Below are 14813 nucleotides of genomic sequence, written 5' to 3' on the forward strand. Positions count from 1 at the left end.
ATAGGAAGGGAGCCTGTTGAATAAGCGAGCACTAGGACTGGAAGTCCATACAGGAGAAGGTACAGGCAGGGAGGGAAGGAACATGGGCCTTTAGACCTGGCTCTCGGAGGAGAGCTTGCGTTCGTGTTTCCAGCCCGTGTCTGGCAGAGAGCCCCGTCTTTCTGGAGTCGCTGCTGTATGGACACTGCTACACTCAGATTGCTCTTCCTGCAACAGCTGCTCTGTCTCCGTGTCATCCAGGGAGCCAGAGCTGGCCTGGATGGACACTGTGTCCGTCTTCATGCACACATGATCCCGCAGAAGGCCCCCCCGCGAGCTGCGCAATTGCTTGAGGTCATCCCACTCAGCATCGTCCCCAGACAGGAGGCAGATCCCCTCAACAATTTTGACCTTCTCCTTGGTGTGGTTATGGTCAGGTCCAGCCTAGGGTGGAGAGTGAGGAGACACGGTTAGTCAGCTAGCTCTCTACACAGGATCTCATGGTGAGCTGGAAAAGGACGTGGATGTGCTAGGAGCGGGCAGGAAAGCACAAAGATCCCACAAATAAATGGGGAACTTGATCAGAGCAAGTGTACAAGGTCAAGCCTACAAGGAAGGAGTCCTGGTGGTATGCTGGAGAATAAGCACTGGACTGCAAGGTCAACTTGAACCACAAGGTGGTGGTTCAAACCCACCAGCCGCTCCTCAGAAACCCTCTACAACAGGGTCGCTATGAGTTGGAAGTGACTTGATGGCACTTCACCACAACAAGCCCCCAAGGACAGGAGCAGCTCTGATGATCATGCCGGTATCATACAAGTAATGATCCATCCAGGAGAAAAAACCCATGACTTCTGGTCCTGCATCAGCCACTCACCAGCTGGGCAAGTTACTCAACAGCTCTAAAACCTGTCTCCCATCTGCAGTGTGGGAAGAGTAATAGTATCCACTCCTCACAATCAGTCGTTATTGAGTGTTAAATGAGGTGATACATGGAATGCAATTAGTAGAATGCTTGACACATAAGATGCACTAAAACATGTTAGCAATTGTTACGTTGTTATTGCTAATGAATGAACACCATGCTGACATAAATGATCAGAAGTAATTAAATGTGCATTTATTCAGGATTTTTACACTACTGTATGTGCTATTTTGTTTTTATTTATCTCTTCTTTCTGGTATTGTTAAGGAGAAAATTTGGGAAGCAAGACAGGGGGAATCTAGAAAGGGATCTAAGTGCCAACCCATAAGCTACTACTTTTGGGGACGGAGATTAGTCTAGTTCTGAAGTCCTGGTGTGGCACTACAGGATAAGCACTGAACCACAAAGTCGGCAGTTCAAACTCACCAGCTGCTCCTTGAAAGTCCTATATAGGGTCTCTATAAGTCAGAACTGACTCAAAGTCACTTAACAACAACAACCACCACTCTGATTCTAGTATTCCTGGGTACAAACAGTTAACATGCTCAGCTGCTAACAGAAAGGGTAGATGTTGGAATCTACCCAGAAGCACCTTGAAGGAAAGGCCGATGATCTACTTTTGAAAAATCAGCCATTGAGAAAACCTTGCGGATCACAATTCTACTCTGGTACACATGGAGTTGCCATGAGTTGGAATCAAGTCAATAGCAACTCTGCTCCCCTGAGCCCTGGGCCATTTCCAAACAACCTGGGATTAGTCCCAGGACAGCCTTCAGCTCAACTCAGGCTTCACCCTTTTCTGGATTCCTCAAAGGGTAACCTTACTTCTGGGTTCTAGGGAATACTAAACAACATGCTGCCACTGCCAGGAGAAAATGGGCCACTGCTTGGATGAGGTCCCTGGGATAGTGTCCTGCCAAAAGCCCTGAGACTACTGCTTTATTTCAGTAACAGTTCAAACTCACAGATATTTATGGAGCTCCTAAATTAGGGTGGATACTGTGCTAGGTGCTTTGATGATTACACAAATGAGTAAAAAATGTGGTCCCTGTCATCTGGGAATGACAGCTCCTTGGATCATTCACAATCACAGAGAGCATGTAAGCACACACATACACGCACAGTTCCATTCATTCAACACACTCTCCACGCTGGAATTAGTGTAAGGTTAGATGCAGGCCACTCAGAGTCTTCATCGCAGACACACACACTCCTGGTAAGTCAGGGAGAGGAGGGGGACTTGGTACTAGCAATCTGGGGACACCACTCCGTCTACGAACACACAGCAACAGGTACCTGAAATCAAGAGGCGATCAGAAGAGAAAGGGAGAAAGACTATCAGAGGGGTGAAAGAGCTGCTGAGGAAGAAGCAGAAAACAAAGGAAGAGGTCACATGGCCTTCATTTCTCACCATGGCCCTTACTGAGCTACTCCTCTGGGGCATGGGCACTGTAGGAGCCCGACTCGCCAAGAGGCATTCTCTTAGAAATGGTGTTTGAGGAAAGGGGTCTATCATCCCTAGAACTGCAAGATACCCCTGTAGGTTCTGTTTCAGCTGGAAGTGGAAACTCTTTTAATATGGTAATTCATGGGTCCAGAATCATATGGAAAGCCTATCCATTATGCATGGGAGCACTGTAGGATTTGACTATGCTGTACAGGCCAAGAGAGGAAACTAATTAGGGTCGTACCTGGGAGAATTTCTGATGAAACTTTACAGGATTTTGCAAAAACAGAAACCAAGGGTCATATCAGACTATGACAATCTGAAGCCCCGGATTGTAGACCCCTTGGACAAATGGGACTATTTTTCATGCCTAAACTTTCGAGGGGTGCTATAGGATGAGCACTGGACTGCGAATCACAAGGTTGGTGGTTCAAACCCACCAGCTGCTCCTTGGAAACCCTATACAGGGTTGATATGAGTCGGAACCGACTAACTTTATTAAAATTAAAAAAACAAAAGAAAAGTCACTAAAGTGACAAATGAATTAAACAAATCATGTAAAATCTTCTAGAATTCTAGGAAAATTCCTTATGACTCTGTGATGAGAAAAACGAGCCATTCCCAGACACAGGTCCAACAGCTTGCACTGGAGACTGGCAAAGGCAGTGTCACAGCCCTGGAGTTTTGGGGTACTGGCTAGGAGAGCCCCCTGGTTTCAGTGGTCCAGCCTCATTGCAGGAGAAAAAGAGCCCAGGAATCTGGGAAAATATGTCCTAGGAGGGAGATGCCTTTTCGCATACTTTTAGATCTAAACCTTCTGGTTGGACTTTTTAGCCTCACTCTCACTAGAGTGAGTCCCTCAAGCTGGTAACAGATTCTAGACTTTCCCAGAAATCCAAATTACATTCAGTTCTTCTGTCCACTATTAGAGAACTCCCAGCCTCCCCAAGTGATGTATTCAGGTGATTGGAGTGTAATCCCCTCCACTCCAAAGAATGAAAACAAAAAACTTTCAATTCTCACCTCTTTCTTATAGCACAGTTGGTTGTACATGGCTGGTTTGGGGACTGCTTCAATTTTCACTTCCTGAGTGGAAGTTCGGTAGGAAGGGTTGCTGTAAGTCAGGTTTCCTATTCCAGCATCAGTGAACTTAGATTTTTTGTGTCTTTGAGAGAAAAGGTTTTACAAATTAGTTTAGATCTTTATAGCAGTGATACCTGAGAAGTCTGAGTGTGGTATGTGGCCTCTGCTCTTCATGTTCTTCTAAGTGCCCTCCCCCGAATGTCAGCAGGCCCTGGTGATTAGCTTCTAATGAACAGAGTACACAGAAGTGATGGATACTCTTAGGTTACCAAGAAACTGTGGCTTCTTTTTACATTGTCCTCCCTGGCTCTCTCTTGTAATTGCTCTGGGGGGAGCAGGCTGCCATGCTGTAAGCTGCCCTATAGAAAGGGCCACATGACAAAGAACTGATGATGGAAGCACCTGGCCAACAGCCAGTGAGAAACTAAGGCCCTCAGTCCAAGAGCTGATAACTGAATCCTGCCAAGAGCTACATGAGTGGGCTTGGAAGGTGATCCTTCCCCAGTCAAGCCCAGTGATGAGACTTGCAACTCCAGTGTATGCCTGGATTGCAGCCCCATGAAAGACTTTGAGCAAGAGACAGCTGACTTAAGCTGCATCCAGATTTCTGATCCACAGAAATGAGATAATAATTGTGGTTTTAAGCTGCTGCATTTCAGGGCAGCAGTTTGTTATACAGCAATAGAAAATGAACATACTGAGCTTTGGAGTTAAGACAGAGCTGCTTCAAACCCATCTCTAGACATTATCTAAGCTTTCTGAGTCTTAGATCCACAACTGTAAAATGAGGAGTAATAGTAACAATATCTGTATTACAAAGATGCTGCGCCATTGGTACATGTTCATTAAGGTAGCTGACATCAGTATTTAGGAGCGCTGGTGGTACTGTGGGCAAAGCAATGGACTGCGAACTGAAATGTCAGCAGTTCAAACCCACCAGCCACTCCTTGGAAACCCTATACAGGGTCACTGTGAGTCAGAACTGACTCAATTTAACAACAACAGCATCAACATTTAGGAGCCCTGGTGGCACTCTAGGATAAGCTCTAGACTGCTAACTGCAAGGTAGTTCAAAACCACTAGCCTCAATGCAAGAGAAAGATAAGGCTTTCTCCTAGGCAGGGTTACTATGAGTTGGAATCAACTCAACGGCAGTGGGTATATCAATTTAGGAGTCCTGGCGTGGCACGGAGGGCTAATGTGCTGGACTGCAAAGTCAGTTTGAACTGCAAGGTTGGCAGTTCAAGCTCACCAGCTGCTCCTAGGAAACAGGGTCACTATGGGTCAAAATCGACTCAATGGCAGTTAACAACATATAAATATTAATATTGTTATTAGCAGCAAAACACAGATATTTATGCTGAAAACTGTGCTTAAAGTATTTGGGGAAAAATAAAGAGAAAGAAGGGCATAAAGAGAAGGTTCTAAATGAAAAAGAACGCATTCTTCCTTCTGAAAGATGATCCTTACTGAGTAATGATATACTAATCAATAATATGTTGTTGTTGTTATATGCCGTGGAGTCGGTTCCGACTCATAGTGACCCTACACAGGGTTTCCGAGGCTATAAATCTCTACGGGAGCAGAAAGCCTCATCTTTCTCCCGTAGTTTCTCTCTGGTAGTTTCAAACTACTGACCTTGAGGTTCGCAGCCCGATTCATAACCACTGCGCTACCAGAGCTCCTAACCAATAATATAGTAAAGGGTAATTTGTGAAAAGAAAATAATTTCCAATGCTAATTGTTGCAGACAATGCAAGGGAGTGGAAAAGCAAAGATGCTGGAGTCAGTTGCAGGTTTGCCTCTTACTGTGTGACCCTGAGCAACTTTCTCTGTGTCCTCCTTATTTCGGTCTATAAAGAAAATGCCAAGGGTTGCTGTGGCCATTAGATGAGACAGTTTATGAACCAGGTTAGGCTATGGCTGGGAAAGAAGAGTGAGTATTGGTCCTTTCTTTCTGTTGCTTTGATCAGGGACCCAACCTTGAAACGAGGCTGGTCAGAAGTCGAATCAGTGAACTGTGGAGCTGCTGGAAGACCCCAGACATGGTAATGAGGATCAGGGAGTATGTGGTCCCTGAAGTGGGGCTGAGGTTACCTGTACAGCATCAAAGCGGCAATCACCAACAGAATCAGCAGGATACTCAGGAAGCCACCAACGACATAGCTGACATGGAGTCCTTCCCCTAGGGAGGACAGAGAGACAATAGGCAGGGACCACTGGTAGCCTTTTAGCTGGTGCTGCTGAGGGGGTGGGAAGCCAGAGGGCTCCTTTTGTAAGAGTTGGATTCCATACCTTCTGGGGATGGCTAGGGGGTCTCCTTTTCAGAAGACAGGGATGACTTTGCTAGGAGCTCCAACCCCAATTCTGAAAAATGCCACTTACTAGCCAAATGACTTAGGCAAGAAAGATGCTTAACTTCTAAGCTATGTATATTTCTCATCAGTTAAATGTAATTACTAAATTGCTCATAGGGCTGGTGGAGATTAGAGACAGAGAACATGTATATGCATATATATCTATATCTATACACACATATTTTTGGCATCACAGTGCAACCCTGTATGATTATTATTTCTGTAGATTTAGTCTAAGAGAAGGGTTCATCCGTCCTAAAGGTTCTGAAAGACAGCAGAAGAGGTGGAGATCCCTGACATCTTTTCCGAAACTGGTGGGCACTCAGGGCTTACCTGGAGCAGCAGGTACGGCCTCATTGGAATGTGCACAGAGGCCCAGCTGTACATCCTTCTCAGAGCATCTGTGGAGCACAAGACACTGAAAGTGAAGGCTACTTATATGCAATAAAGAGCATGATCTCCTTCAGGACAGGGAGAATGAGCTGGGAGTGGTGCTGATTGGACCCAAGGGACAATCAGAAGCACGGAGAGGGCAGGGCCAGGAGTACAGAGAAGCCAGTGGGATGCACTGTCTACGAGATGCTGCACCACGTTTAAACATGTTTTAAAAGGAGCCCTTGAAAACTGAGAAGTAGTTTTGGGAGTGAGCTGGAAGTCTGCTGAAAGGGTATTAAGGAAATCAATGTATTGCTGTTGTTAAGTGCCGTCAAGTCAGTTCTGACCCAGTGCAACCCTGTATAGGGTTTCCGAGGAGCAGCTGGTGAGCTTGAACTGCCAAGCTTGCAGATCAAACTGACTCTGAGGAAATCAACAGCAGGCTTCATTAAATACCAGGAGGAGTTGGAAGAAGCGTCCAGCTAGACCAACCTCTGATTTGATAAAAATGCAACAATTTTAAATTGTTGTTGTGAGGTGCCGTAGAGTCAGTTCTGACTCATGACGTCCCTTTATGCAGTTACTGAGGACTGGCTGGTGGGTTTGAACCTCGAACCTTATGAATAGCAATTCAGTACTTTATCCTACAACACCACACCAGGACTCCCAAGTTTTAAGAAGAGCTCAAAAATGTTTGTTTTATTTCCATCATTCTTTCACAAGAGAAAACACAAGACATCCAAAGGGAGGGCTCAGATAACTTACCTGGAATGCTAAGAAGGTACCTTCCTTGTGTATCTTATAAGCAGGCAATTAAAAACATCTCCTAAAAGCCTAGAAAAAGGGTACTTGCAAGAGGTTTGGAAACCAAGATACACTGAATATTCAAATAGAACTCTGATCTTAAGAAAAGGTCTGAATAAAAGAAAAAAAAAAGGTCTGAAGTAGTTCCCAAGTTATCTAAACAGAAAATCAGAAATCAATAATAGTGGATAATACTTTCAAATTTAGTGAGAAAAGTGTATAATATGCCTGGGTATTTGCTTTTCTTTATAAACTGTTCTAAAAAGAAAGAATGGGACACACAGTAGATGGATTTGATAGCATGCAAATCTTGTAATTTTAGGAATCTTGAGTATAGGGTTCTTATTTGGAATTATGATTAGGTTTCTAATTTGGAATTGGAATCCAGTGTTAGTTATCTTTTACAATAAAGATGAACCTGATGAACATAACAACGTCACTGAATTATACATGTTAAAATTATTGAATTGACAAATGTTTTGTTATCTGTATTTTTACCACATTAAAAAAACAGAAAAGAAAATTGGTATTATAAATAAGAAACTAAGCCTTCACCCAATTTGCATTAAAAAGCTTCAAAAAATAATGAAGTGTTTAAAAAAAAATCCGCTCTAATAGAGAATATTGTCTGGAAAAATAGATGTCAAAATATTAAGAGTGATTATATATGGGTGCTCATGTCTTCTTTATCCTTATCTGTATTGCTAAGTTTTGTGGGGTTTTTTGCAAAGTGCAAATAGTTCTAAGAATTTCTCTAAATTGGATATTACATTCATCAGTTCTAAGATGTATTCTGTGAGTATGTGTGTGTTTGAGTGCCTGCTGTTGTTATGTGCCGTAGAGTCAGTTTCAGCTCAGAGAGAAACTATACATGGTTTGAGTCAGTTTCGACTCATAGACACCTTGTACATGGTTTCTGAGGAGCAGCTGGTTTGAACCGCTGACTTGTTGTTAGCAGTCCAGTGCTTACCTTACAGTGCCACACCAAGAATCTATTTGAGTGCCAGATGTCACTATATTCTAAATATAAGGCCATCACACCCCTGCGAAACCTTTTATTTACAAGTCATAAAGTCACAGCCCAAAGACCACCGTCATGAATTTAACTGTGCCCCTCAAAAAATATGTGTCAACTTGGCTAGGCAGGTCAAGTTCTACGGTTCTCCTCAATTGTAGGACCTAACATAATTAACCTGCATTTTGTGATATGTTGCAAAATCTTCACCTTTACAGGCTAGTAAGCAGGATCTATAGGAGCTCTGGTAGCATAGTGGTTACAAATTGGGCTGCTAATCTCACAGTCAGCAGTTCGAAACCACCAGCTGTTCCGTGGGAGAAAGATCAGGCTTTCTGCTCCCGTAAAGATTTACAGCTTCGGAAACCCTGTACAGGGTCGCTATGAGTCAGTACTGACTCCACGGCACACAACAACAACAACAACAAGCAGGATCAGTGGGAGCTGTAGCTTGAGTCACAGCATCACAAGAGGGTCACATCCTTACTAAGTTCAACCCTTACTTAAGTCAAGGCACCCTGGCAGCATAGTAGTTAAAGCACTAAGTCAGCAGTTTGCTAACCACAAGGTCAGCAGTTCAAACCCACCAGCCGCTCCATGGGACAAGGATGAGGTTTTCTACTACTGTTAAGATTTACAGTCTGCAAATGCTCATTCTGTCCTATGTGGTCACTAGGAGTCAGAATTGACTGTAGCAGGTTTGGTTACTCAAGTCACACCTTTTATCAGAGATAAAAAGAGAGAGAAGGGAGCAGAGGAGAGAGAGCTACCAAGAAAGGAAAGCTAGGAGTGGAGCTTGTCCTTGGAACACAGGATTCCCGCACTGAGAACTGCATAGGCCCAGGGGAGGAGTGATGCCAAGACACAGAGAAATCAAAGGAATGCCAGGTCTACAGAAGTTGAAAGGAGACAAACACCTTCCCCTGAGCCAGCACCCTGGCTCCTAAACTGTGAGAAAATAAATTTGTTTGTAAGAGCCATCCACTTGTGGCATTTCTGTTAGAGCAGCACTAGATGATGATGACAACCGCTATGACTTGGTGGCTTCTAAGTGAACTAACTGGAGGACAAGACCCTATGACAGGTGTTACCGAAGGATAATGAAGAGGAGGAAGGTTGTGTGGGAAATCTTGAGTGATTCCTCTCTACAGTTGTTCTCAAAGCTTGCTGTCCTCAGAGCTATAAAAGGAATCACTTGCCGTAATATACAACTCTAAATGTGATATCCTGTCTCAAGTAGCATAGATGGATAACTAATGATGTAATCTACCTCTCATCCGCCAGAATTATCAAGCTGGAATGACTGGTCCTCTGCTAACTTGGGATGGCTATTTGAGTCAAAGTGTCCCCAGTCCTGTACAAAACCTACTCACCTTCCTTCTATCTCCTCCAGAGATGTGTGAGTTCGAGTGGTAGAGGACCGCAAGGTGGTAGGCAGTGTGTTAGGTAGGACTGGACTCTTTTCACTCATGCTGGTAGCCCTGGGAGCTGGGGGTACCAGGCCAGGCACTGGAGAGAAAAGAGGGTTGGGGTGAGCCACCAGAAGCCAAACCTCTAATATGGTCTAAGAGTAACATCTGGAGAACTTGACAAAACCAGCTATTAGCTGTCCTAATCCCAGGCACCCTCCACAGAGGCCCTTCAATACTGTGTAATAAAAAGGATTTGGATTCCAAAAATAGCTCTGGGTAGGCTAGTGGGCCCATGATGGTCAGGATGACAGGATAATGCACAGATACAGCAAAGACCGAATTCCAGTCTTGTGAATGATAGTGGCCAAATTCAAACCCTGTGTAGATTCCAAAGTCCAAAGTCAGTGTTCCTAGGCCCTATGCTATAATGCCTCCAAGGGTGAATGAATTCTTTGCTAAAAGACATCTTTGAAAGGGGATGCCAATCAGAAGCACAAAGCTGAGGCTGCGGATCCCCTACACTTCAAAGGACATTTGAAGGTCATTCTTCAGTCCAACTCACCAAGGGAGCAAGGTCGGCCATCTGGTTCATCAGGACAGGCACACACAAAGTCCAAGGCTCTGGCAAAGCAGAGGTGGGTACAGCCACCATTGTTTACCCCACACGCATTGGTCCCTGGAGGCAAAGGAGATGCAGATAGAATCTGGGACAGAATCTGTTCTCCTAATTTAACACTTCTCAGAAAGGAGGAGTTACAGAACTACTCCACTCTCAGGGACAGCAGAGCAAGAGAGGTAAAACCACAGAGGTTGAAAAGAAAGTCTAACAGCTTAAAATGTAAACCCAAAGGACCTCCTTGGTCATCAACAATCTTTGGTGTGGCCAACCCCACTGATGGTGAGAAATGGGCTCAGTATCCAGGAGCGCACCTGTCTGGCGCTGAGGGGAAATGACGATGATATCCATGAGTCCTTCCACATTTGCCAGCACCGTCTCCTTGTTCCGGCCTGAGTACTTGTCTACACGTTGGATTGACTTGGTCTGCCAGTCTGTCCAGTAGATCCACCTGTCCTGCTACTCAATAGGGAAAACCCCCAAAAAGTAAATATTATTTGACCCTGGTACAGCTTCTGTGCCTCAACACTTGCTAGTCCTTTTGTCAAAATGCCCTCTTCATCTCGTATCCATGAGGCCAACTTCTGTGCATCCCCAGAAAGGACCTCCTGCAGGAAGTTGTCCTAAACCCATGAAGAGCTCACTTCTCTCCTCAATGCCATTTTGAATCTTGTACTCACATCTACAAGTAGGTTTTAACACAACATGAAAATTTGTTGCTATGTCTGTCAGTCCTTCCAGATTAAGTTCTTCAAGGAAGACTGTTTCTTTCATCTCTAAACTTCTGTCACCTAACACTTAGAATCCTCAGTAAATTAGTTGAGTGCCTTGATGAATAAATGAGATCCCACATGCAGCAAAGAAGACTAACTTTTTAGATTTTTCAAGGTCCCTGCTTTTGGATCCTCCTCTCCGAGTTCTGACCCAATTACCTTGGGTTTCTTCTGTGGGCCACTACCTGCTAATGCAGTGGTCCTGAGATTCTTAACTAGGGGTGGGGAGGGCGACAAAGTCCTTTCTTTCTCCTGCCCTACATATTAGAACTTATCGACTGAAAAAAGCATACACAGTACGGTCCTGTCATTTTACATCTGGAGTATGAAAAAGAAAAGAAAAGAAAAAAAAAAGCCTATCATTGAGTCATTGAGAAAGAAGTCCCAGTGTGGTGCTGGGGGTTAATGCACTGGACTGTAAAGTGGGTCTGAACTGAAAGGTTGGTAATTCAAGCTCACCAGCCTCTCCTCAGAAACCCTGTACAGGATCACTATGGGTCAGAAGCAACTCAACAGCACTCAACAACAACAACAATCATTGAGTAAAGTCAGGCAAAATCTAATTGGTGGGATAAAACACAGAGTACAGAGAGGTTGAATGTTGCTTGCCAAAAAAGGACATTTAAAAATAATTGTTGTTGTTATGTGCCCTGGAGTCGGTTTCCGACTCATAGCAACCCTGTACAGGGTTTCCGAGGTTGTAAATCTTTACAGGAGCAGAAAGCCTCATCTTTCTCCCACGGAAAAGCTGGTAGTTTCGAACTGCTGACCGTGCAGTTTGCAGCCCGATTCATAACCACTACGCTACTAGAGCTCCTTTTATGAATCCTTATATTGGCTCTAGGCTCAGTAGATCTTTTTCCTTTCCCAAATTATTTTACAAGTTAGAATGCTCATAAATGATTGCTAAGAATAACTGGGTTGGTTAGAGATCGCATGCACTGAGTCCTTACCATGTGCCAGGTATTCAGCTAAGGCTCTGTGCATATGTGAGAAGGATATTATGATTAAACTTCTATAATTTACAGCTAACTGAAGCTTTGTTGTTGTTGTTATGTGCCGTGGAGTCGATTCCAACTCATAGAGACCCTATACAGGGTTTCCGAGGCTGTAAATCTTCACGGGAGCAGAACACCTCATCTTTCTCCCGCGGAACAGCTGGTAGTTTCGAACTGCTGGCCCTGAGGTTCGCAGCCCGATTCGTAACCCCTACGCTACCAGAGCTTAGAGATGGTTTAGTAATTTGTCCAAAGTTACACAGTTACTTAACGGCACAGAAAGAACTTGAACCCTGGTACTTGGCAAGTTGAAAGTACTTAATAAACACCGATTGGCTGTCTGCCTCAATAATCCGAGCTCCAAAGCTGGGACCACAGCATTAGGACCCATTGACAAACTTGTTAAAATGCATAGTATTGTACTCAATCCTAAGGCCAGGGCCCAGGAATCTGTATTACAACAAGCTCCTCAGTTTTCTCTCTACATTAGTATTTGAGAGCCATACCCTTTGAATGTTAGAACATGGAGGTGGCAGAGTAGGAACAGCAGGGATCCTGAGTGAAGGACTTTGTGCCTGATCAACAGAATGGCATTGCAACTACCCCAATTGACACTGAATGGGGTGTGGCTTGAGCTTCTGATCTCCCAGGAAGCTTGGGTCTTTGTTACACCTGGAGACCCTCCCCCGTGGAAATTCCAGGTTTCAGGAAAATCTCCATACCTCCGCCCATTGTAAACTCACCAGAACTATACCCAGACCACAAGGGCTATAAATAATCCAGTATGTAAGGGAGCAGGGCTCTTGGTCTCCTTTGGTGACCAAGAGTACCCCTCCCAGGTTTACTCTCAATAAACCTGCCTGCTGTTGAAGCCAAGACTCTCTCTCTTCGTCTCTTTCTTGCTTTTCCTTACACTGAGACAAGGGTTTCAGAGAACAGGAAAAAACCCTAGCATGAGTTTTGACAGCATGCCTGTTGGGTAGCAACTAGAGTTGAGGACTTAGAACTCCATGGTAACACCCCAGACAAGGTGGTTTAGCTACCTGTGTGAGGGCAAAGGGATGGGACACATGGCTGACCAAAATCTGCCGCAGCTTCCCATTGAGGTCTGCACTCTCGATCCGGTCCAGATGTGCATCGACCCAGTAGATCCTGAGAGGAAACCAAGAGTAGAGTGGGTGCTCAAAAAGTAGGCCATGCATCCTAGTCCTTCCCCGTCCCCTCCTGAGCTGAACTGGCACAAGGTGTATGTTGCTGATGACCAGGGGGCAGGCTTGTAGTGTATACCCTTTGATTGGTTGATGATGCATGGAGGGGATTGTAACCATAGCAATGAAACGATATATGATAGGATGAATGCAAAACTAATGTTCTCCCATGTAAACTATCATATAATTCACAATAAAACATTAAAAAAAATTAAGAATCCTTATATTGGTGCTGCAGGTTAATGTGCTGGATTGCAAGGTCAGTTTCAACTGCAAGATCAGTGGTTCAAGCTCACCAGCTACTCCTCAGAAACCCTGTCGCTATGAGTTGAAACCAACATGAATGCACTTAACGACAGCAACATACTGGCTCTAGGCTCAGTAGATCATCTTTTTATTCCTTCCAGATTATTTTGTTAAATTATAGCTCTCGTAAATGATTGCTCACATGATGTGAGTGGTCCAGACCAGAAGTACTCTTGAAGGGGTCACTGTTGGTAAATGGGTGATTGAAAAGTGGCAAGGCCAGAAGGCCAGGGCTGTTCTAGAGAGGAACAAGGTGATCTTCAGCACCTTGATCACCCCTTGACTCCTAGCCCAAATTCTGAGGAATGTTCTTCATTCTCGGTCTACATGTGAAATCAGTCAATCACAAAAGGTCAAATACGAAATGAAACCAATGTTGTAAAATGTTTTTGCTTTTTTAAAAAATAGGTTTTCTTGATAAGAAAAACAATCTATGATGGTTACAGTAGGGGAGGGAAAATTATTCACGGGTTAAAGGGTTGTTGTTTGTTATGAAGTACCGTCAAGTTGATTCCAACCCATAGCGATCCTGTGTAGAGTTTCCCAGAAGCAGCTGGTGAACTTGAAGACAGGACAGGCAATATACAACAAGAGGGAGTTTAGCAGAGGAAAGACGAAGGTGGTGAGAGATACAGGGAGAAATGCAGTAGATAAAGCATGCGGTAGGTAAATGCTGTAAGCTATTGGTACATGGGGGTGCTTAAAACTATCTAATAAAGTATATGACTTGTTGAATGTAAAATTGACTATCTGCTCTGTAAACCTTCACTCAATTCACAATAAAAAGTTGGGGGTAAAAAAAAAGAGGGTATTTCCTAACTCCCCAGGTGGTTTGATTCTTTTCCCCTTTTCTGGAGGAAAAAGACAGACAAACTCCTCCAGAACTCCTCACACCCTCTTCTCTTGCTCTCCAGCTGTTTTCCCCTAGACTAGCAGTTGCTTTGAGGCGGGGTCGACCAACTTAGAGACCCACAAGCACAGCCCAGTCACCCCTGCGGTGCTTCCCCCTCTTGATTGACATCCAAGGATGGAAATACTGCCTTTGAGCCAGACTTAAGGGCCCTAGCACAAGGAGATTCCTATTTAACAGCACCACGCAACCGCCACTCGTCTGTCTGTCCTGCTGTGGTGGTTTAAATTGCTGTGATTCTGAGGGCTATGCCACCAGTATTTTAAATGACCAGCAGGATCACCCATGGTAGACAGGTTTCAGATGAGCTTCCAAACAAAGACAGACTAGGAAGAAAGAGTGACAAACTACTTCTGAATCACTAGTCACTGAAAACTCTTTGAATAGCAGAGAAACACTGTCAGATATAGGACCGGAAGGTGGGAAGGCACTCAGAATGCGACTGGGGAAAAAAATGCCTCCTCAAAGCAAAGTTGACCAAGATGACCATGATGACATGAATAGAGTTAAGCTCGGGGGAGAAATGCTCACAGAACCTTCATTTGCTAATGGGCCACAAATCAAACTGAAGAGAAACAGCTGTAAACATCCACTGAAAATCAGAA

General features: G+C 44.3%; 1 protein-coding gene across 1 annotated transcript in view; it reads right to left on the reverse strand.

Moving 5' to 3' along the window:
- Window positions 1–90: 90 nt before the first annotated feature.
- Window positions 91–14813, reverse strand: part of LRP4 (low density lipoprotein receptor-related protein 4) — a 72407-nt gene continuing 57684 nt past the window's right edge. Inside the window, exons 32-39 of the mRNA XM_006865129.1 lie at window positions 12828–12936; window positions 10328–10472; window positions 9960–10073; window positions 9359–9494; window positions 6125–6192; window positions 5532–5619; window positions 3375–3516; window positions 91–423 (exon numbers count right to left, since the gene is read on the reverse strand). Coding sequence (XP_006865191.1) covers window positions 91–423; window positions 3375–3516; window positions 5532–5619; window positions 6125–6192; window positions 9359–9494; window positions 9960–10073; window positions 10328–10472; window positions 12828–12936 — 1135 coding nt within the window. The remainder of the gene's footprint in view (window positions 424–3374; window positions 3517–5531; window positions 5620–6124; window positions 6193–9358; window positions 9495–9959; window positions 10074–10327; window positions 10473–12827; window positions 12937–14813) is intronic.

Source organism: Chrysochloris asiatica, unplaced genomic scaffold, assembly GCF_000296735.1.
Source record: "Chrysochloris asiatica unplaced genomic scaffold, ChrAsi1.0 scaffold00075, whole genome shotgun sequence".
Taxonomy (NCBI): Eukaryota; Metazoa; Chordata; class Mammalia; order Afrosoricida; family Chrysochloridae; genus Chrysochloris; species Chrysochloris asiatica.